The following is a 21,905-nucleotide window of genomic DNA, read 5'->3' as shown; positions in this document are numbered from 1 at the left end:
CCACCACCACACACACACACACACACACACACACACTACCCCCCAAAAAAAGAGTTTCCCCATTAACGCACTTACTTCCCTTTCCATGGAAAACTGGTTTCTTTTGTGCAATAGTTTAAACTTCTGTTGAGGTCTTTCCTTTCTTATTGTTTGGGGCACCTTTATTATCTTATGGCACCAAATGTGTACTGTTGATATTCATGATAGATCTTACGAGTCACTTCATATCTAGGGGAACTGGTAAATACTCTAATCAAACATAAAGGGCCAATCTTCTCTTTGAAGTGGAATAAGAAAGGTGATTATCTCCTTAGTGGTAGTGTTGACAAAACTGCAATTGTATGGGATGTAAAGTCAGGTGAATGGAGGCAGCAATTTGAATTTCATTCAGGTGCTTTTCCTTGTTCTGTTTTACTGTTGGAACTTTTATGCTATGACACCGTTTGGTTTCTCTTTCTTGTCTAAACATTTATATATAATTGTTCTTCAGCTCCAACTCTTGATGTTGATTGGCGAAACAACAATTCCTTTGCGACCTGCTCCACTGATAACATGATTTATGTTTGTAAAGTTGGAGAGAGTCGGCCTGTCAAAACTTTCTCCGGACATCAGGTGATGTTCCAGTATTCTATTTTGGTTGAAAAAATTGTTCCATATTTGGTTACTGTTGCCGGTAAATATTTTATTGGAGCTAGTGTAACCTTTGTGAGGGGAGACAGGAGGACAAGGAGGGCAAAAAGATCAACTCTCTTGGGCCTTGTGCTCATCACGTCATTCAATGCTCTCAAAATGTTTCAGACAAAAGCCTTATTGTGAACATAATCCTAAAATATGTTTACCTGTATTCCCTTGGTTGAGTTACTTTATTATTAAGACACAACCTGTATCTGTTCTATCTCTATATGCCTTTGTTGCACATGATGTTTTTAACTTGTAGCTAGACATATGGTGTAACAAGGGTGATAGGCTAAAGAATCTTGTGACTTCTTTCTTTGGTCATGATGAAAAAATGGGTAGGCTGCCAGAAGATTTCTGAGTAAATATGCAACTGTGCACAAGAATTTCTCAAACAAGCATTTCTTTATCTTCTGTTGGAATTTCATCTTAGGAGTTGTGGTTCTAATATTTTGTATTCTAGAGCATACATACTATTTTTGCGAGTTCAAATGCAAACTTTTAGCATGCTAGGTTGTAAAAATGCAATTTTCTAGCACTCTGTGACGTTAAAAGATTTTATCTTGTTATTGCAGAGTGAAGTTAATGCTATCAAGTGGGACCCCTCAGGTTCCTTGTTGGCATCATGCTCTGATGACAACACAGCTAAGGTAATTGCTAAGACACTAGTTCGTTAAATTAATAGCTGGAGAAGGTTCCTTCACAGGTTTCAGAAAATCGCTAAGGCATTCCTGTTACCTAGACTGCACTATTTACACTCGTATAGTTATCTGAACTCTGAATTTAATCATTACAGATTAGCTTACACAAATGTGTCTAATATCAATTTCTTCTGATAATTCTGCTCATCATCTTGTATTTCTCTTTGGGAGTATTCATTTAATTAACATAATCAAATAGTTGAATGTGATGTCTTGCATCTGTAACCAATACATACTAACTAGGTAGTTCAAAGAATGTGATAAATTTGGTCTCTGATATTCAATAAGCTCTCCGTCTACCTCATTGGAAAACTATGTCTCAATCTCAAGCTTGTTGGGTCCACTATATCCATTATGCTATCTTGGGCTTTTGTTTCATTTCACCGTGCAATAATTTGTTCTCTCAAGCTAGGCTCCTCACACCAGCCCTTGCTCTCGTACACCTTTATCATGAAAAAAAAGAAGTTATCATGCTTAACTTCTTCAGTCACCAAAAAAAAAAAAATGCATTTCGACCTAGATTCCTGAATGCACTAAATCAATAATGGCAAGCCAATTAAAACACGTTCCAGAATTCCAGTTCCTGTTTTATATAAAATATTTTTTAGTAAAAGAGGAGATTGCATGGATGTTGATTCACATCTTCACTTTAAGATAGGATTTCAAATTTATTGATCCTATGGATTACTGATGATTGATTTTGTGTAAAATTGGTGGATGATTCTTATCCCTTGTGCAGATATGGAGCTTGAAACAAGATGCCTGCGTGTATGATTTCACAGAACATGCCAAGGTGCAGTATAAAAGTTAATATACATATACAAATAAGAATTTGAATATGTTGCTTCTTTGTTCCTGTTTTTGTTTGATTTGCATAATCAGATCACACATCAATTATTACAGTGTTAAATCTTTTTTTAGGAGATCTATACCATCAGATGGAGTCCATCTGGCCCTGGTACGAGCAACCCAAATCAACAGTTGTTGCTGGCAAGGTAAATATGCTACAAAGATCAGCCCTCGGGGATCTCTCTGTCATCAAAATCCTATTGTCATAGATCATATTTGTCATGACCTACTGTTTCTACCATAATTGTCCGTCACTTGGTAACCTCAAGGCTCTCCTTCCTGTGATCGTATTATGGTTAATGGGTTAAGGGATGACCGTTCTCTATGTGTAGTTTTTGGTGATCCATAGAAAACTAATAAAGTGAATATTGTCGTTTTGAACTTGTTTTCCTCCTTTTATTGAGTTGTACTTGCTGATCCTTGGCTGTTTTACTTTTACCACTTGAAGCTTGTTTGCTTCTCAGTGATTCATGGTGAAGATGGCAAGTTTTTGATCCTAACTATTAAACCAATTGAACCTCCTCTTATCTTCCAGATAACCTTCAAATTGAGTCCAATCGTACTCTTATTTTTCTACACCTTAAAAGGTATCTATTATTTGGAATGAAATAAGCTAGAATAAATTGGGATGAATATGGAGTATTTAAAATGGCCGAACTCAACTACTAGATTGGGATTGAAACATGGTTGATTCACTTTTTTTTTTCTCTCTTTTAAGCATGGGGGCAGATAGCTTCCTGCAAACTCCTCATTACACTTATACTTCATAGAGCGACAAATATCTCCAGAAATATATGATCTGCACTTTAGAAGTTTTATTATTGGCCCCTACTCTTGCCTTGGTAATGCTGTCCCTATAATTTTCCTTCAATATGTCCTCATTTAGCTACCTGCATGTAACGTTGTCTATGAAATAACTTGTCCAATTTGCCTCATGTTCTATATCCCTTCACCTCTGAGGAATAACCGAGTATCAATGAGTACCTTATTTTGTGGTACTTCACTCTTATATTTCTTGTGCCTCCTCTTTCCAACAAACTTCTAATTTCTTGTGCAGTGCCTCTTTTGACTCCACAGTGAAGCTATGGGATGTTGAAGTTGGCCGTCTTGTCCATAGCTTGAATGGTCATAGGTAATGGATGTAATTGTGTTGTTGCTTATTATGTCTTCCAGAAAAAATGCTGTGAGGTGATTACACAATCTCATTTAAGAAGCCATTGGCATAACAAAAATAGTTGCATCGAGTATATTACATGAGACGAAAATAAACACCTATACTGGTGATTTTTTCGTTTTGCTTGGTTAAACTAGTGATTTCTTTTTGGTTATTTTGTTTATTACTTTAGCTGGTTTACTATTATTTACTTTTAGGAGAGTGCCTTAAGGATAGCGCAGAAAAGCTAGACTGTTTCTCGTGTCCACTTTAAATATTTCTATTGTTGTTCTTGTTGTGTGACTGGATTTCTGTTAGTACTCATTTGGGTCTCTTCCAATTTAAACGCAGGGATCCTGTTTACTCTGTCGCATTTAGCCCAAATAGTGAGTACTTGGCAACTGGGTCATTGGATAGATGCTTGAATATATGGTCTGTGAAAGACGCCAAGATCATAAAAACGTACAGTGGAAATGGTGGAATCTTTGAAGTTTGCTGGAACAAGGAAGGCAACAAGGTCGCAGCTTGTTTTGCAGACAATGTAGTGTGCGTCTTTGATATTCGAATGTAGGGTTGCAGAATAAACATGAAAAAGATCATATTGAAGAAAGATGGAAATCCTTCTATGCACCTGTAACAAGCAAAGCGTGAATTTGTGGCAAAAATCTGCTTGGTTGACGCATGTAGAATTGTAGAACAATTGATACTCAACAAATCAATATTTATGGTGTGTTGTAGATATGCAGATAGGATCATGGCACTGACCTAGATTTAGATTTTGGTACAGCTAAAGCGTAATTATAACCATTGTACTATGTTGAAGTGCGGAAGCTGCAGCAGCAGTGACTGTTCTGTGGTAACTGTATTTGTTGCGCAAATGTTGATATCAAGTTGCATTAATGTTATTCTCGTCAGTTTCAGGTTGATCTACTGTTAACACTGCAGGAGGGGGTTCGCCACCTTTTGCAAACCCAATATAACTTTGAAACTGAGTCTGGGTTTGAAGTTAGGACGTATACGGGCGACATGATTGGCTAAGCAGTATTACTAATTAGTATTATTAGAACTAGCCTCCAATTTTGAAGTGAACCTTGAAGGGAAACCATGGAGTAGTTAACTGGTTTTTACGTGTATTGTTGTAAAATGTGATAGAATTCGACATGTCTGCTAAGTGTAAGCCTCATGAGTGATGTGATATTAATATGGTCTTTCTCATAATGTGGGTTCCTTGGTACTTCAAAGTTGAAATAGCTCCTCATGCCAGGAGGAGGATTTAAGGGACATTACGGCTGTGTCCACGCAGCCCCAGTACAAAAAAAAATGGGATCAGTTATATGAATTCTCATTTCTTCATTTAAGCTCATTTTACGTCATCATCATAATAAAAGTTTCATTTGAGTCAAAAACTTACCCTCAACTAGTGGTTATCACTAATATGGATCTTTTTCTTCTATTGTGCCCTATAATTAGCTAAGTTTGTTCAAGCAATTGCAGTCTTTTGGGACCACTTCCTTTATGTAATTTTAGGACACTATATTTTCACAGTTACGGATTGGTGCATCTATAGGTCCACGCAGAGCATCTCCAAATTATGTCAATCTATCTTTGCAAATATTATTCTCAATTTGTTCTACTTGCACCAACTGGAATGTAGTCATTTCTAATCCCTAAACTCGAATATATTAATCTTTAAAATATTTTATTCTATATTTATTCAGGAAAAAATATTTACAAATATGTAGTAATAGGTATGCTGGTACACTTCACACACCATATTACTTTAATCACATGTCTGTACTATTTTTATAAGACCAACTAACTTCACGATACAATTCGCATGTTAGTGTAAAGTAGTATGATTCAACTATTTGTATAGTTCTCTCCACTAAGCTGCTATAATATAGCGTACAATTTAGTGCAACATCATAATATCATACTGTAATATACAAACACTGTTGCACCTTTTTCGAACATGAATGGAAGAGGGGTATTCTAACCACCTTTCTAATTATTTCATTCTCTATTTCTATCAATAGAATCCTCTTCTAGACACATGGCAACTAATGTAATGATTGGCCTTTCTACTAAAATGGAGCCCTTTTTGACTAGTCTTTAGTTGGCAGGAGAGAAATGGAGATATGGAGTATTCACATGGCTGAAGGCTGATAAATTAACATTTTACCCATGCAAATATTTGTGTCAAAATACTTAATGAAAAAAATGAAAACTTCAAAAAAATGATAAACAATATAAATTTCAAATTGAAAGAATACAATTTTGAAGCATAAAAATCTTCCCAAAGTTAAAACAGTTGGATCTTTCATGAAGTTCACGAGAATTCTGAAATCTCACTTATTACTCCTATCACCATTGGATAATTTTCACATATCTTCCACTCTTCAAGAAGAAAATAACAAATCTGAAAAGAAACTAATAATAGTAGCAAACATATACAACTAAGTACTTCTGTAAAATGACACAAGGAATTCAACAATATATTCTTTAGTTCTGAAGCTACCAAGGCTTTTTACATGAGAAATTTGAATACCATCAAACATCATCCCAATTGTAACCAATAACATCACTATCCATTCAATGGCTCTAATCCAAATATCTATGAATTTCTGACCGAGCTACAAATATCTGTCCAACTTTATCTTACTATCAGTTAGCAAATTCTTGCACCAGATTCATTCTAGGACTGCAAAATCTACTTAAAATGAACAATCATACTAATGTCCTCAGCATCCTTCAAGCACCGTTAACCAGCCATCCAGTTTAAGCGAAACCAAGAACACAGTCCATGCATTCTAATCTATATGTCCAAGCAGAAGCCTAATTTATGATTGTCTTGTATCTTCAAAGAATGAAGCTGGTATTTCCACAGGAGCGGTCAATGTTGATACGCACTTGAACTGTAAACAAGCAGATCACAAGTCAAGTTAGATAGCTGAATTAATCAAGAACCTACCAAGAAAATCACAAATGATCAACTTAGATTAATTACCTTATGCTGCTTATATTTGTCCCTCACAGCCATTAAAGAACCTCCTCTTCTACTTAATTGCAAATCATGTAAGATAAGAACACATTCCTTCAAATCCGCTGCTTTATATCCCGAGTATTGTTGAAGAGCCGCACTCCAAGGATGTGCATTTGGTTGTAGTGTAAACCTTGAAAGGAATACAACACTAGCAGCCACCAAAGAAGGTAAGAATTTCACACAGCAATAATCCAATATGCTCAACTCCAATAGGTAATAGCCCAAAAACTCCAACTGCAAATTGGGGCTCTTATAATCTTCTTGAGCAACCCCGGTAAATCTCCTGAGAAATGTTTTCACCGTGGGATTACCCATCTCAAATTTGAGTGATTTTAGCACATCAGCTTCCATCTTCACCACCTCTTCCTTAGTGTATGTATTGTCCGTAATGTAACAAAAATCTTCAACATGTGGTGGACTAATCTCCTCATACTTACTGTAAATTACCAAATCAAAATACACTCATTAGCAAAACAAAATTTCCGTTGGAAAATTCAATACCACATCAAGCTAAGATACTTACGCAGCAATGAGCATCGAGGAAACACCTAAAAGCTGAAGTTTTTGCCTGCTGATGACATTCATCGACAAGAATCTGTCAAGGTACGCAACAGTAAGATACAAGGTATCTGAAAGTAGCTTGTATTCCTCTGCAACTTCCACCAGCCAATCAACCAATATCCCTCTCATAGTTGCACTCACATCCTTCTGAACTGTTTCTAAGTAATCCGGTAAAGGTCTCCTCTTATCCTCAATCTGAACACAAAAATCGCCAAATTTGTCAAAAACACAAATTCCACAACAATTACAACACTAAGCACAAACACCGAACACCAATATTACAACAACAACAACAACATACCCAATGTAATCTCACAATTGGGATCTATGGGAGACAATGTACATAGATCATACCCCTAACTTGGGAGGCAGAGAGGTTGTTCCAATCTATGTTGCTCGGACTCTTCAAAAATGTCAACGGGTGCATGTCAAATTCACCAAAGATGGTGTATTTTTGGAGAATCCGACATGGCTGTGGCATCGAAAGTGAAGAGTCCCCGCAACTTAGGTTCCAAAGACCTCATAACCAACACCATTATTACAACAACGACAACAACATATCCAATGTAATCCCGAAAGTAGATTATACACAAACCTTACCCCTACCTTGGAAAGCAAAGAGTTCATTTCCAATAGACCCTCGAACCCAACACCAATATATAGACCATAAACTCAGATTCAATAATTCATTACAGTAAACACATCTGAATTTCCATCATCTTACCCTTTCCAATCTAGTCCAATTGCAAAAAAAAAAAAGAAACAAAATCAAGTTCAATTATGTTTACTACTCTTATCATTTAACAAATAACCATAAACAACCACTACTACATCTCAATCTCATTGGACTAAATCCCTACTGTCTATTTCATTCCATTTCAACCAATTACAATAAAATATACACTTTATATATATATAAATTTTAAATACTAAGATTCAATTAGCCAACCAACTGAACTACCAAGATTTCCCCATACAAACACTGTACAATACAAAGCAAATTAAATATCTTTTTCAATAATAAAAGAAGAAACAGAAACTAACCTCCATTTTACGAAGGTAATCATATATATCAGAAACATAAGCGCTACACATCTGCGGGTCATCGACATTCAATTCCTTCTTCCCATCAGATTTACTAGTCACATCCCCTTTCACCTTCCTCTTCAATTGCTTCTTCCCTTTCGGTTTCTGAACTTCCCCCACATTCGCAAAATTCTGAATCTCGCCCAAAACAACCCTCTTTTTGGGCCTTTCTTGTTGTTCAGCCATGGCCTCTGCTGCCCTTTTCTTTGCTAAACGTGTAACTCTACCGCAATTTTCTGAATCCCCCATTGATTCCTCTATCAGTTACAAGAACAACCAGAGAAAGGAGGAAAGAGGAAATTGCTTGGAGATTGAAGGGAATTAAGGGGTTTATTATGGGAACACATATGGCGCCATATACAAGTTGAATTTTTTTCGAAAATTTTTAACTGAATAGGCGGGGGGGGCGCAGGCGTTTTTTTTTTTTTTGTTTTTGAAGCTATTTTGGGTGAAAATGGGATTTTGAGGGCGACATGAATATGAGTGAAAGAAGCAACTGTTTTTACTACCTCCATTTTGCTTTCTTCCCAAATACTCCCTCCGTCTCCGTCTCCTTCTCATTTTATGTGTCGCCTTCTATCGGACACGATCACTTTGTAAAGTTATAATATTGTCTCTTTTAAGTTTTATTCTCTTATAAAGTGGGATTCACTAACGATAAAATGGAATGTTGCCACTTAATAGTTACCAAATAGAGAAAAATGACCTTTTTGGGGACGAACTAAAAAAGAAATAACAACACATGAAGAGTATGTTTATTCAAATTAATTGTCTATTTTCATAAAGTAAGAGCATTTTATTACTTAAAATATTAGTAATAGTTAAATTTAAAGTTATAAGACATCATTAATATGATTGATTTTATAAAATATATTTTGAGTTAATATTTTTTAATCAATGTGATAAATCAAAAGAGGTCAAGTGAAATGAAGCGGAGGGAATATTTTTTGGTTACGCAGAGAGGGGGTCGAAACTGTTTTGAAATTGAAAGTTTGAGTGAAATTTGGGTAATTTTCCCTCGCTTCAACCCGCTCCCAGCTTTATAAAGTTCACGGACTAAAGCAAAATGTATACATGAATTTGCAAATGTAATTTAATGATCAGGGGTTGCATATGAATTAAATTAATTTGGGATTCAAATTTGTATTACGAGTAATTTGTGGATTAATTTATTTTAGCGGGACCAAGGTAATCACAAGTTGAATAAGGTAAGATGAGATATTCAGAATTAAATTAGAGATAAATTTTAATTATTATTAAAAAATTATATGTCAATCAAATATGGTATAAAATTTTATATCGAACTTAATCTTTGGATATTTTACCAAACAACCCTCGGCATTTTTAAAGATGAATAAATTGCGCAGACTATTAAGAAAAAAATCTGAGGAGTAACAACAATTTTGATCGTTTATTTATTGATAAATATTAATTTGGTCTTTCTAATGTATGATATATCTTATTTAATTTTCAATTAATTGAATAATGTAATTTTGGTCCCTTTATAATCAAATGTCTTGATTACAATTAGATCGTTTTATAGCAGTTATCCTTTGCAATTTTTGGCGAAACGAGAACTTTTGCCAAGAAGAATAAAAATAAAGAAGTAAACATAAGAAGATGTTAAGGAAATTCAACATCTATTACATATACTTAAAATAATTTAACCTTTTATACGAAAATGTCAAGTAAACTTTTCATGTTATATTATAAGTTCTCTATAATAATATTTTACTGTGGCAATTGGGAAATAATTAGACAAATGACATCTTTGTAAAGAGATTTGAATGTATATAGAAAATATGTTATATTTGGACTATCCTTAGAACTATATTACCATCAAACATGGAGGTACATTACAAACTTAACATAATACATACTACGTGATTAAGTGGCACATCTAATAATTTTTTTAATATGCACAAGCAAAGAGATCAAAAACACAATAATAATCTCAGAATAGTAAGAGATCAAAAACAAAATTTTAGTTAATGAAAAGTTAGATATCATAGGAATTAAAATTAGAATCTGTTCATACCTAAAAGACCAATGCTATTAACCCTTCTACAAGTATTGACTATATGATTAAGAGACCAATGTAATGGATGAAGTTGCTCCTCTTCTAAACAAAGGTTTCGGGTTCAGGTCCTGGGTATGAAAATTTTTTTGGGAGATGGTGCTCTCCTGAATGAGCCTTATGTGGCGTGAATTCAAATTAATTGGACTCCAATATGGATACCGAATTTCAAATGAAAAAAAAATATCTAAAACAAAATCCCCGCGCGCTCCTACCACGCTAATTTCCTTTTTAAAGATTTTTCAAAAGAAAAGTGTTAAATATTGATAGTAGTATTCTTTTTTTATTTTAGTTTCTCATTCGGTATCCGGTGCCCCCATTGAAGCCCCGACTAATTCGGATCGCACATTGCAGGGCCCATTAAGGTGGTAGCCTCCCAACAATGTTTTCTCCATACCCAAGATCAAACCCTCGACCTCTGATTAAGGGTAGAACAGCCTTATCCACTGCACCACAAGTCCACAACCCATGTTGGTGATAGTAGTATCCTTTTTAGTCCTATACTGTTACGCTTGTTTGCCCAAATGATTGAAAACAAAAAAATGGAAGTTCCTTTTTTTGAATAGAGGGTTAGGATGTGATCAAGTTTTTGAGAAAAAGATAGTACTTTTCAAATTTGTTGTCAAAAGCTCGAATTGAAACCATTATTTTTAGTAAAAGGCAAGTAAAAATAAAACGGGATTTACTAATCAAGGAACGTACTTTTTTACTAGACTCAAAGGAAAAAGTCAGACCTCTCCATAATATCATTTTGTTATAATAGTACTTCACCATAGCAATCCAATTTTCTCGAAACTGATTTTTCAAGTTATATTTTATTTCTTTATAACGACAATAACATTTATTATAGCGATAACCTTTGTAAAATTACCTTTTACAATAGCACACACAAATATTTTGTAAGAATATATTATGTACAAATTAAAGTGCCAAATATTTATGATCATCATTATTAATGCCATGCACACTATAAATTTCAAATATGAATATCTAATTTAAAGAAAAAAATATATACTTAAATGATGTACATCACCTATTTCATAAGGGAAAATAAGTAATGTTTGCATTTTTATATTAACGCTCTATCTAATTTTGTATACTTTTATTTATAACAGATAAATGAAATCTGAATGTCAAACATATATAACAACATTTCTTTATAGCAGTTACGAAATTTTCGAACAAATACTGCCACTAGAGAATGAGGTACACAGAGATTTGACTGTACTTTAGATTTTTGTTTGGCTTATCTTTCCAAAACATACAACTGACCTAGTAATTCCTAGTAATTCTTCACACAAAGCGTTATATTTTAACCTAGAAAATACAATAACAACTTGCTAGAATAGTTTAAATTGCACTTTACACTATTAATGTCAATGTATATAAATTAAACTTGAATACACTATTAATGTCAATGTATATAAATTAAACTTGAATCCAAAAACACAATGCTGAGGAAAAGGAAAGAGATTTTTCTCTTTTAACCATGTGAGAATTGGAACTCTCTTCTGTTTTTTACATTTCCAAGTGAAAACTGTAGATTGCACAGGAACAAACATCCTATAGCTCACAACAATAAAACAAAGGGCGTACCGGGTATAGGAAAGGGCCGAACTACAAGGGTTTATTCAACGCATCCTTACCTTGCATTTCTACCAGAAGTTTCTATGCCTTGGAACCCATGACCTCACGGTCAAGTGACAACAACTTTACTAGATACTCCAAGGCTTCCTTCAGTAATAATTTAGCAAATTCTTGAAAAAGTAAATCAAGCTGGAAATCAAACAAGAGCATCATCAGTTCAACTCCTGGTGGCAACTTCATTTCAAGCTGCTTTTTCCGGTTTTCGATTAATTGTCACATTCGGAAACCCTGTCGTGGTGACCGTCATTTGTAGGCTGAAGGATGATATTCTTAAGAGAGCATTGGTGATAGGGGCAGGAAAGAGAACGCCGAATATTTTTTTACATTACCTTCATAGATAATCAAATATTTTATTTTTTTACCGCAATATTTTTTTAATTCTTTCATTATTGAAGAACCACATGTAATGCAATTCTTTTTTTTTTTTATAAATCTTCATTTTTTTTTCACTTTGAAAGATGATAGTGTTCATTAAGTTTTAATTTAATATAAATTTTGATTTAAAGAGATAAGCATGCAGTGTGGAATGGATAAATAAATTGGTATCACCTAAGTTGAATATCACAATCTATAAATATCAACTTATATACCTATTTCATACACATTTCATACAAATGTGACAGGTAAGAAATCACTTTTATAAATTGAATCCATTCATTTCATAATCTTAAGATAAATATAACATGTAAGTAACTATTTTATAAACTTTGATTGTAGTATTGATATTATACGTATAATGTTTGGTGAAAGTCGATTTCTATACCAACTTCTGTGATCATTATACTCAATCCATATAAATATAACATGTAAGAAATAATTTTATAAATCATGAACAAAATATTGATATTTCACACTAATTTTATATAGATTTCATACACGAAACAGTCTAATAAGTATATACAAAATAATTTTCAATATATTATTCTTATGAAAGATTCCGATCTACATTCAAATTCTTATTTATGTTGTTACCGACACAAATACGAAGTGTTCAATTTTTTCTTTGATATCCATTGATATAACTGTTATTGTTACATACAATTGATATTTAACAAAGAAACTGACAATACTCCTTATATCAGATTTTTTATTAAGAACAAAGAAAAATTAGAAGAAAGAGCAATTCTGATGAAGAGAAAAAATTGCTTCAATAATGATTTTGAAAGTATGAAATTGCTTAGATGTTAATGAAGTAGGAGTAAACCGTTTCAGAGAGAATTAAGGGAATGATTTATATCCTGATAATAACTATCATCCCTTCTTATGGGTATGAAATCCTTTTTTGCATATATAAAAATTGTATTTTTCTTTTTATATGATTAGAAATTGTTTCCTTTTTTATATCTTTTTGCTACAACTTGCAAAGATAAAAATTATGCTATAAATTATAATTAACCATCTAAGGAAGGTTATTTATATTTTTTCCCCTACTATTCCCTTTTCTCCTATTGTGAATTCATGAAAATTTCCTCGTCGAGTAGGTGACAAAATTTTGAATATGAACAATTTTTCATTGAAAGAATCCGGCGGAGTTCGAAATATATATATATATAGATATAGATATTTATACTTACTGCACAAGAAACACACAGATATCATCGGTCAACACAAGTAGCACTACAACCTACAAAGTGTAGTTAGGATCGGCTCAACAAGATTAAACGCTTAAAACCAATTTTCATTAAAAGATTCTAATTTTTTTTAGAAATATATGAAATTTTTAAATATTTTTGATGTGAAGTTGTATTTCTTTAGTTAATATATTTAAATTAATCAAAATCAAATAATCACTAAAACAAGAACACATGCTTATGAAGTAAGACTATTAATGATGACAGCTTTTTAATGAAAAATTTAATATAAATTTAGAATATTAAACCTCACTTAAGAATTTGTTGGTAAGTAGACATGATGATATCAAAATAGTGGTATATCTGCTTCGATATAATAATTGATTGTGTTACAATGTTTGAGATTTTTAAGAAAACACCAAAAAATAAATTGTGATCTTTTTGTAAGAAGACTTTAGTGTCTTGTAGTATGCTGAAAACGGAATAATATAATTATCTAAAAATTATTTTATTTCCTAATCATTGAAAAGTCCCCGCAGTAAGAAGTAAAAGATTATTTTACTTCTCCCCAATCATTTCTCTTCAAATCTAATGGTTCATAGGATTTCTTAAAAAATAAAACATATAAAACACATTTAATTTTTTTTTAAGTAAACCCCCTGAACAATTGAAATCCCAAATCATTGCTTTAGTGACTTTATAGTCGAATCGATTTTGAGTGTAGTTTAAGATTTGTGCAATTTCAATTAAGTTTCTATTTAATTGCTTCTGGGAAGTTGGAGCAACTAGTAGTCCGGTGTGGTCTCGTCGTGGTGATTCACCAAAAGAAGAAGAGGTGAAACTTTTAAAAGTTGTATTAAGGATATATGAAAATTGTATTAAATATAAATAATAACAATTCAGGTTTAGTACCATACATCGTTCTGAATCCGATAGTTGTTATTTCAGAATACATATACTAATACATTTTAACAACATAAACTAAATTAAATAGTACTGGAATGTTTAAAATTCATGGATAACACTTTTTTTTTTTGGTTAAAAGGAACATTTCATTAGAAATTTAAACAGAGTAGCATTGTCTAGCATTTGCAGAGCTGTGGCTCCATCCGAAGTAGTGGGGTGGGGATGAGTATTATCATGGACCACAATCCGGCCATGTAGGTTAAAATTTGAGAGGTAGACGTTTCTCGCAAAAACAGTTCCTTTTTTGTCCGCTTCTACAAAGAATGATATGTTATCAGTTGGAGAGGATAAGATAGAAGGTACGTCAAGATGCATGTGATTGCTGCCTTCTTTGGACAAGGTGTCCGCTACTTATTTTGCTTCCTGAAGATGTGTTTGACCTCTGTTGCTCCGAGCTACTGCAGAAGGGACTTGCACTCATGAATGATATTAGTGTAAAGGTCGTGCCCATGTGCCATCGCTTTAACTAGCTCAAGCGAGTCAGAGCATATATAGAGGGGTTTAATGGTGAGGGAGTTGGCAAACATCAACCCTTGAAGCAAGGCTTTGAATTCAATGTAAAGAGGGGTTGTAAGAGGCGCGCCATCTATATAGCCCACTACACAATCCCCCTTATGGTCTTTAATAACCCCTCCTAGACCCCTCCGACCTAGGTTGGAGATCACAGCTCCATCATAGTTTAGCATGAAGGATCCCTTGTCAGGGGGTTCCCATTTAAGGTAGATGGTTTTGGTTCTACGCTTGCTAATTTCATTGCCTTGTACAAGCATGTGGAATTCTAAAGCCATGTTAAAGGCATACTGCCAATCTACCGAGTTTCTCTTGACATTGAAGAGGTTGTCATTTCTAGTTAGCCAAATAGCCCAGAGCATTTTGGGGAGCAGATGTCCCCAGTTGATATGGGCATTGTAGCTCATTTTATTAATATGGTTTCAATCCATGAGGACTTGTCTTAAGGTGGAGTATGTCCAATTGGGATGAAGGGTATTAGGGCTGTGGTTAATGGTGTTGCTACAGGCATTGGAGGCATTGGGGTAGTGCATGAATATGTGATCAATGCTTTCAGGGGGTGGTCACAGAAGGAGCATCTGGAGTTATTGATTATACCTAGCCTATGCAAGTAGTGCTTGGTGGGAAGTCTGTCATGGCATAAGAGCTACATGAAGGTTTGGATTTTGTTAGGGGCATGCAACTTCCAAATCCAAGGGAAGTGGAAGGGGGAATTGGGCTCAACTTCAGCAACTGACTTGTAGACACTACTGGTGGTGAATTTCCCATTAGGAGTTTTGTTCCAGTACATGATGTCATCTTTGGAAAGGTTAGTGTGAGCCAATGTATCACCAATGCACTGGAGAAGGTGCTGGGGAAGGTCAAAGGGGATACTGGAGATGGTCCATCCAGCAAAGGAAAGCAAAGTATCCACTGTGATGTTTTCCCCATTCTCAGGAAGGAGCCCTTGAATGAGGTCCCTTAGAGGTTGCATGTGGGGGATCCATTTATTAGAGAATAGCCTGGCCTTGTTGCCGCTATTGACATGCCAATTGACACCTTTAGAGCACTTCATCCACCGCTGTTTGATGTTTTTCCAGGTCCTAGAGACAACCTTGTTAGTCTAGGGTAATCTACTATTTCTTTGGTATTTAGAGGTGAAAATTCTCCCCCAAAGGGGGGAAGGGTTATTAGCTAGCCTCCATGCCAAGTTAGCATGGAGTGCCCTATTTTTTAGGTCAGCTTTATGTATCCTAAGGCCCTCATTAGCCTTACAGTTGGTGAGAGTATTCCAGCTTAGAAGGTGAAGCTTTTTCTTGCCATCCTCAGATTCCTAGATGAAGTCCCTTTGGATCTGATCAATGGTGCTGAGAACTTTACTGGGATCCTGATGTATTGCATAATATGGGTAGGCATGCTATCAAGGGTAGCTTTAGCAAGAATAGTTTTGTCTGTCATGTTTAGGAACTTGAATTTCCAGCCAGCTAGCTTGCTAGCCATATTGTCAATGATCAGTTGAAAGTTAGAATTGATGGGAGCCTTATGGAAGCTAGGGAATCCTAGGTACTTACCAAACTTAGTGTTTTTATATATTCCCAGGGTATTGGAGCAATTCAGAGCATTTTCTCAGAGTGTTGTTAAAAAAGAAGACTTTGGATTTTGCTTTGTTTATTTTTTGGCCAGAGGTTGCACTAAAGTTGGAGAGGGTAGAGAGAATAGCATTACAGTTAGCAGTATCTACTCTAGCAAACAGAGTAAGGGCATCAGCAAATAACAAGTGAGATATTTTTAGACCTCCCGTGGTGATAAAGATAAGGGTTTAAGATCTGCTAACTACCTGATTATCAATATCCCTGGCCGGTCTTTTCATGCATATGATAAATAGGTAGGGGGATATGGGATCCCCTTGTTTGATACCCCTGGTGAGAGTGAAGGGTTGGGTACTACTTCCATTAATAAGAATAAAGAAGGAACTAGTGGAAACACAAGACATAATGAGCTTAGTGAGCTTAGGGGGAAAGTTAAACAAGTGGAGGGAATTATGGATAAAGAACCATTCCAGCCTATCAAATACCTTTTCAAGGTCAATCTTAAGGATCACGTTGTATTGCAGGACCTTCATTTTCCTAAAGTGAAAACATATTCCTAAATAATGATGGCATTATCAGCAGCTCTTCTATTAGCACTTGCCTGAGTAAGGCCTATGATGGTTCCCAGGATGGGTTTAATCCTATTGACAATGACCTTGGTGATGAACTTGTAGAAAGTATTGCAAAGGCTAACGAGCTTGAAGTTCTTGATGGAGGATGCATTTTGGTATTTTGGGATGAGGCAGATAAGAGTCGGATTGATCTCCTCAGGAATCTTAGAGTCCTCAAAGAACTTATGGTAGAAATCCTTGGTGGTATCCCCAACTATGTCCCAGTATTTCTAGTAAAAGAGGGGATGAAGGTCATCTGTCCCAGGGGCTTTGAGAGGCTTGAAGCCTTTCAGGGCTATGGCCATCTCAGTATCTCTAAGGGAAATGTCTAGGTTGGATCTCAGATCTTGGGAAAGGGTATTGGATGCAGTACCACCAGGGAGGGCTGGTAGGGCATTACTGGTATGGTTAGTGGTGTAAAGTTGTGGTAAAAGTTAGATATGTGGCCTGTGATCCCATCAATGTTAGTGATGAGGTTCCCAATATCATCTTTGAGAAAATTGATCTTATTCTTCCTCTTTCTAACCATGGTAGAGGTGTGAAAGAACTTAGTATTGGCATATCCTTTGGACAACCAATTAATTCTTGATCTAACGATCCAAAAGTCCTCTTCCGACTGCAGCAAATTATTGTTGTCGTTAAGGAGTTCATTTTTAAGGTTTCGAAGATAGGTCACTTTGAGTTTTTTGTAATGTCATTTGGGATGAGTAATTCTCTGGCGGCATTTATGGATCATATGAATATGGGTTTTCATCTGTATTTGGATCTCTTTGTTATTCTGTTCATTGATGACATTTTGATTTATTTGAGGAGCGAGGTGGATCATGCTAATCACCTCCGTGTGGTATTGTAGACCTTAAAGAAACAACAGTTGTATGCCAAGTTCTCCAAGAGTGAATTCTGGTTGAACGCTGTAACTTTCTTGGGTCATATTATTTCAAGTGAAGGGATCAGGGTGGATTCGCAAAAGGTTGTTGTGGTAAAGAGGTGTCCTAGACCCACAAACTTCTCCATCAGGCAGCTCTTATAGGAGGAGCTGAAACTCATGGCCCAAAATCATTCAGAGCTATGGCTAATGGGAGGGGACTTTAATGAAGTCCTTTTAGCCAAAGAGAAGTTTGGTGGCTTGAGCATTAGCAATAGTAGAACCTCCCCTTTTAAAGACTTTCTTGATACCTGTGGTATGATAGACTTAGGATTTAAGGGGTGCAAATACACCTAGACCAATAAGAGATACAAGCATAAGAATAGTCTTATATTTGAAAGACTGAAAAAGTATATCACTAATATCTCTTGGATAAACCATTTTTCTGAGGCATCAGTCACACTCCTGCCTCGAACAAAGTCTGATCATTGCCCAATGCTGCTCACTCTTAACAATCTTCCCTCCAATAACTCTCCCAAACCTTTTAGGTTTGAACCTATGTGGTGTACCCACCCCAGTCTCCCAAATATCATTAGGAATAGTTTCTCTACCCATAGTACCCTTACCAGCTCCATTAACATTTTCTAACAAGAGGTCACCTCCTGAAATAAAACCATATTTGGGAACATCTTCTACAAAATCAACAGAATTTTGGGTAGGCTTGATGGCACCCAAAGGTATCACAGGGATAGCGGAGAAGAGCCAAGGGGGAGAGTTAGTGGCAGAGGTTACCTTGATCATGGCATGGATGCCTTATGACAGTGAAGCTGTCCAGCTGGAGACGGTCCGGGTGCCACATGAGAACAATGCCTCCAGTGAGGCCAACGGCAGCAGAATGGACCTGGGCATCATAGCCAAGGGTAGTACAAGGTGCTTGTGCTCAGCCATCTTTATCTCCAGAATAACTAACATGGCAGGGGGGTGGAGCTTAAGCATTGCATCACACCGGCGCCTAAAGTTGGAGCTATTAGCTTCTCTATTGCTCCAAATCATGATATTCATTGGTAAAGTTTGGGGAGGGATGTGAATCATTGTCTCTTTCTCTTTGTCTATTTATGAGGGATCTAATATTATGTTGAAGGCTCCAGCAACATTGCTGGGGAAACTGGGCTGCTTCTGGTCCTCAGGGTCAGAGAGAAGAGCTTCTTCTTCAGTAGGAGATAGACCATAATAGCTGCACTGAATGGCTCGTTGAATTCTCTCGTTAGAGTCTTATCTAGGGCTAAGATGTCTAAGCTTGGCTTCCTAACTAGAGCTAGAAAGTTTTCCAACTCCTCGTTACTCTATTGCAGGGTCTCCAAGAGGGATGCACTTGTGCTTCCTTGGCCTTCTGCTCCTTGTGTTTGGGGCACTTGGGTAGTTGGTGCTAGGGGCTTCTGGATGATTGTCAGCGCTTGGGATCTTGGCATGTAGGTTTCTATGGAGAAGAAGGGGAGGGTCGCAAAATCCTAGTTCATTAGGTTGTTTAGCTCCCCCGGTGGACTTTGAATGCTTGTCTTGGAGAAGTATGCCTTTAGCATTGTCTGTTGCCAGACTTGGTTTCCCATCCCTATCACAACTTAGTCTAGAGACTCCTTACTATTTGGGCTAAGTAAGCCGGGTTCTGAAGGATTAGGATGATATTCTGGTTCCCCATATTTGCCTGGAATTAGATGTGGGTACCCTGAAGTGCGAGTTCCATGCAAAATATTGGAACTCTGTCCTTCGCAGATGGCATCGAGATGAAGACCAGTGGTGGTGTGGAGCTTTGGTCCATGTTTGTTTCCATTGGCAGAGCTGTGAAGAGAGTTTGGTATGGAATTGGTAAAGGTGAGGAAAGCTTTTTCCGGCCATCCTTTCAAGGCACTATTAGTAGTAATAAAAGCAATGGAGTTAATTAAAGTGACACCCTCGGTCACTTCGAAGGTTTTGCTCTCATTATTACTTAGTACAATGACGGAGTAATTTCCATGGGGAGCTGCAGGAGTAGTAGAGACTGATGGAGTCTCCGAAGTGGGATTAGGGGTAGGGCTATGGGAGGGGAGGGCCATAGGGGCCCCATCCCATTTACTCACAGTGGGCTCTGTCAGGGGATTAAATTTATTAGGGGTATTAAAGCTGAAGGGTATGTTGGTTGGCTCTTTACCCTTAGTGCTTACGTGTGTGGGCCCATGGCCATTTAAATTGGGCTCCGATTGGCCATTGTGTGGGACTTTCTTTTACCCTTTGTTCGATTGGGCCCGTTAGTAGGCATGGTAGTTAGGCTAGAGTCCAACGGCTGATTTTGCGCTGAAGGAGAAGTAGAGAACGTACTTGTGGTTTTGTTGAATACTTTTACCTGGGTTTGGGCTTGGGCCTGTTCGTGCTTGGTCGGGTCTGGGTTTTGCTTCAATGACGTCTTGCGCTTTGGAGAGGATATGACGTGCCATTTGCTGGCTGGCTTTACTTGACTAGCTGCGCTGGTCGATGGAAGAGCGTCCGGTGGTCGTAATTGTCATGTCCTGTTTTTACCAAGATTAAACAAAACATGACTTATTGAACTCTAAAAGAATTGAAAATTTTTGCAGAGTCACCACCTAATTTTTAAAGGAAACTAAGAAAACCTATTTATTTGTCAATATGTATGACTAATGTTTTAATCTGCAAAAATCTATTGAGACTCCAGGTAAGGGTTCAAATTATCCTGAAGGGAAGGAGTTAGGCACTCTTCAGGATCCACAGATGTGGTACCCGGCTAGACTAAACTTATCAATGACGGAGGAGGTGTAAATATTTAAAATAATGTAAAAGTGTATGTGTATTAAGTATAAAATAGTTCTTTTGAAAAAATACAAATGTAAAACTATGTAAAAGTATATGTATATTAAATATACAAATAAAATCTATTGTTATAAAAACATGTAAAAGATATGTATAAAAATGTATAAATTACATGTGAAAAAGAAAGTATTTTGTGATGTATGAAAAGAAACATGTAAAAGAAATGTATAAAAATGTATAAATTACATGTGAAAAATAAAGTATTTTGTGACATATGAAAAGAAATATATTTTGATGTGCCATGAAAAGGAAAAATATTTACAAGTAATATTTTTGTTTGATTAAAGTTACGGAGAAAAGTAAAGATTTATTTGAGAAGAAAAGACTACATAATATGTGAATTACTTGATTAACTTAACTCTTTTATCTAAATATTAAAGGCCTAAGTTTTGCCTAAACGCCTATTATGTAGATAAAGAATACTCCCGCCCAACACCCCAAAAGATAAAGTTTTCACTATATTTGATATGTACAATTACAAGAAAATAATACAAATAAAAGATTCTTCTTTTGAATGCCATTTTTCGACAAACAATCTTGAAAAATCTGTACAAACACATTAGTAACAAAGTAAAATAAACTAGAAACTATGTGTGTATGACATAAAAATAGAAATTTTTTTATCAAAGTGTGGGCTCGGATTAGATTGTAGATACGCCATGACTACGAAGTGGTTGCTCGATTAATTGGTCATCCTAAATCATCTTGTCAAGATGTTCATCATAAAACCCTTCGTATTGTGATATTTTTAAGATTTCATGATCGCCCAAAATATTTAATTTTTTGTTACGTATTTATATACGTAATATTCGTCTTTTATTTATGGAGGCCTCAAAAATCAATGATAATTTTTTCATTGGCCATGTGTCTATTTTTGATATAAAATAAATAACTTGAAAAGTAAAGATCCGTCTTTTATGGGGTGGCCTCAAGTATCCGACGGATAGATAAGTGTCGGCCCTTAATATAAAATAATAACTTTAATAAAATAAAGTCCGTCTTTGTAATGGGGGTGGCCTCAAATATCCGATGGAAAGATAATTTCATTGGCCAATTAATTAATGTTATTTAATAACAACGAAAATTGATGAAAAATTAACAAAGTCACTGAACACATATCAAAATCATGCATGGTAATTCAAATGATTATCAAAGTTTAAAAT

The 21,905-nt window shown here is 35.6% G+C and overlaps 3 protein-coding genes across 3 annotated transcripts in view; 1 reads left to right on the top strand and 2 right to left on the bottom strand.

Annotated features, from left to right (window-relative positions):
* LOC107867198 (WD40 repeat-containing protein HOS15) overlaps positions 1–4,298 on the top strand; it is a gene marked incomplete at its 5' end in the record, with an annotated part of 10,183 nt that extends 5,885 nt beyond the window's left edge. The window contains 7 exon segments of the mRNA XM_047411145.1: positions 233–391; positions 491–612; positions 1,251–1,325; positions 2,116–2,169; positions 2,298–2,371; positions 3,283–3,357; positions 3,730–4,298. Of these exon segments, the coding sequence (XP_047267101.1) occupies positions 233–391; positions 491–612; positions 1,251–1,325; positions 2,116–2,169; positions 2,298–2,371; positions 3,283–3,357; positions 3,730–3,949 (779 nt within the window).
* A 1,566-nt stretch (positions 4,299–5,864) lies between these two features.
* Positions 5,865–8,596, bottom strand: LOC107867199 (putative cyclin-A3-1). Its single transcript, XM_016713332.2, has 4 exons — positions 8,027–8,596; positions 6,945–7,177; positions 6,386–6,857; positions 5,865–6,293 (listed from the first exon to the last, which is right to left on the bottom strand). Exons 1-4 carry the CDS (start codon positions 8,315–8,317, stop codon positions 6,219–6,221), a joined length of 1,071 nt encoding a protein of 356 aa, XP_016568818.1. The 5' UTR covers positions 8,318–8,596; the 3' UTR covers positions 5,865–6,218.
* A 6,128-nt stretch (positions 8,597–14,724) lies between these two features.
* On the bottom strand, positions 14,725–15,246 carry LOC124898088. The gene has a single exon (XM_047411713.1). The coding sequence runs from the start codon at positions 15,244–15,246 to the stop codon at positions 14,725–14,727; it is 522 nt and encodes a 173-aa protein (XP_047267669.1).
* Between the last annotated feature and the right edge of the window lie 6,659 nt (positions 15,247–21,905).

Source organism: Capsicum annuum, chromosome 4 (genome assembly GCF_002878395.1).
Source record: "Capsicum annuum cultivar UCD-10X-F1 chromosome 4, UCD10Xv1.1, whole genome shotgun sequence".
Lineage (NCBI taxonomy): Eukaryota > Viridiplantae > Streptophyta > Magnoliopsida > Solanales > Solanaceae > Capsicum > Capsicum annuum.
Note: the sequence above shows the minus strand (reverse complement) of the source record. Positions and strands in the feature narration are given on the sequence as shown.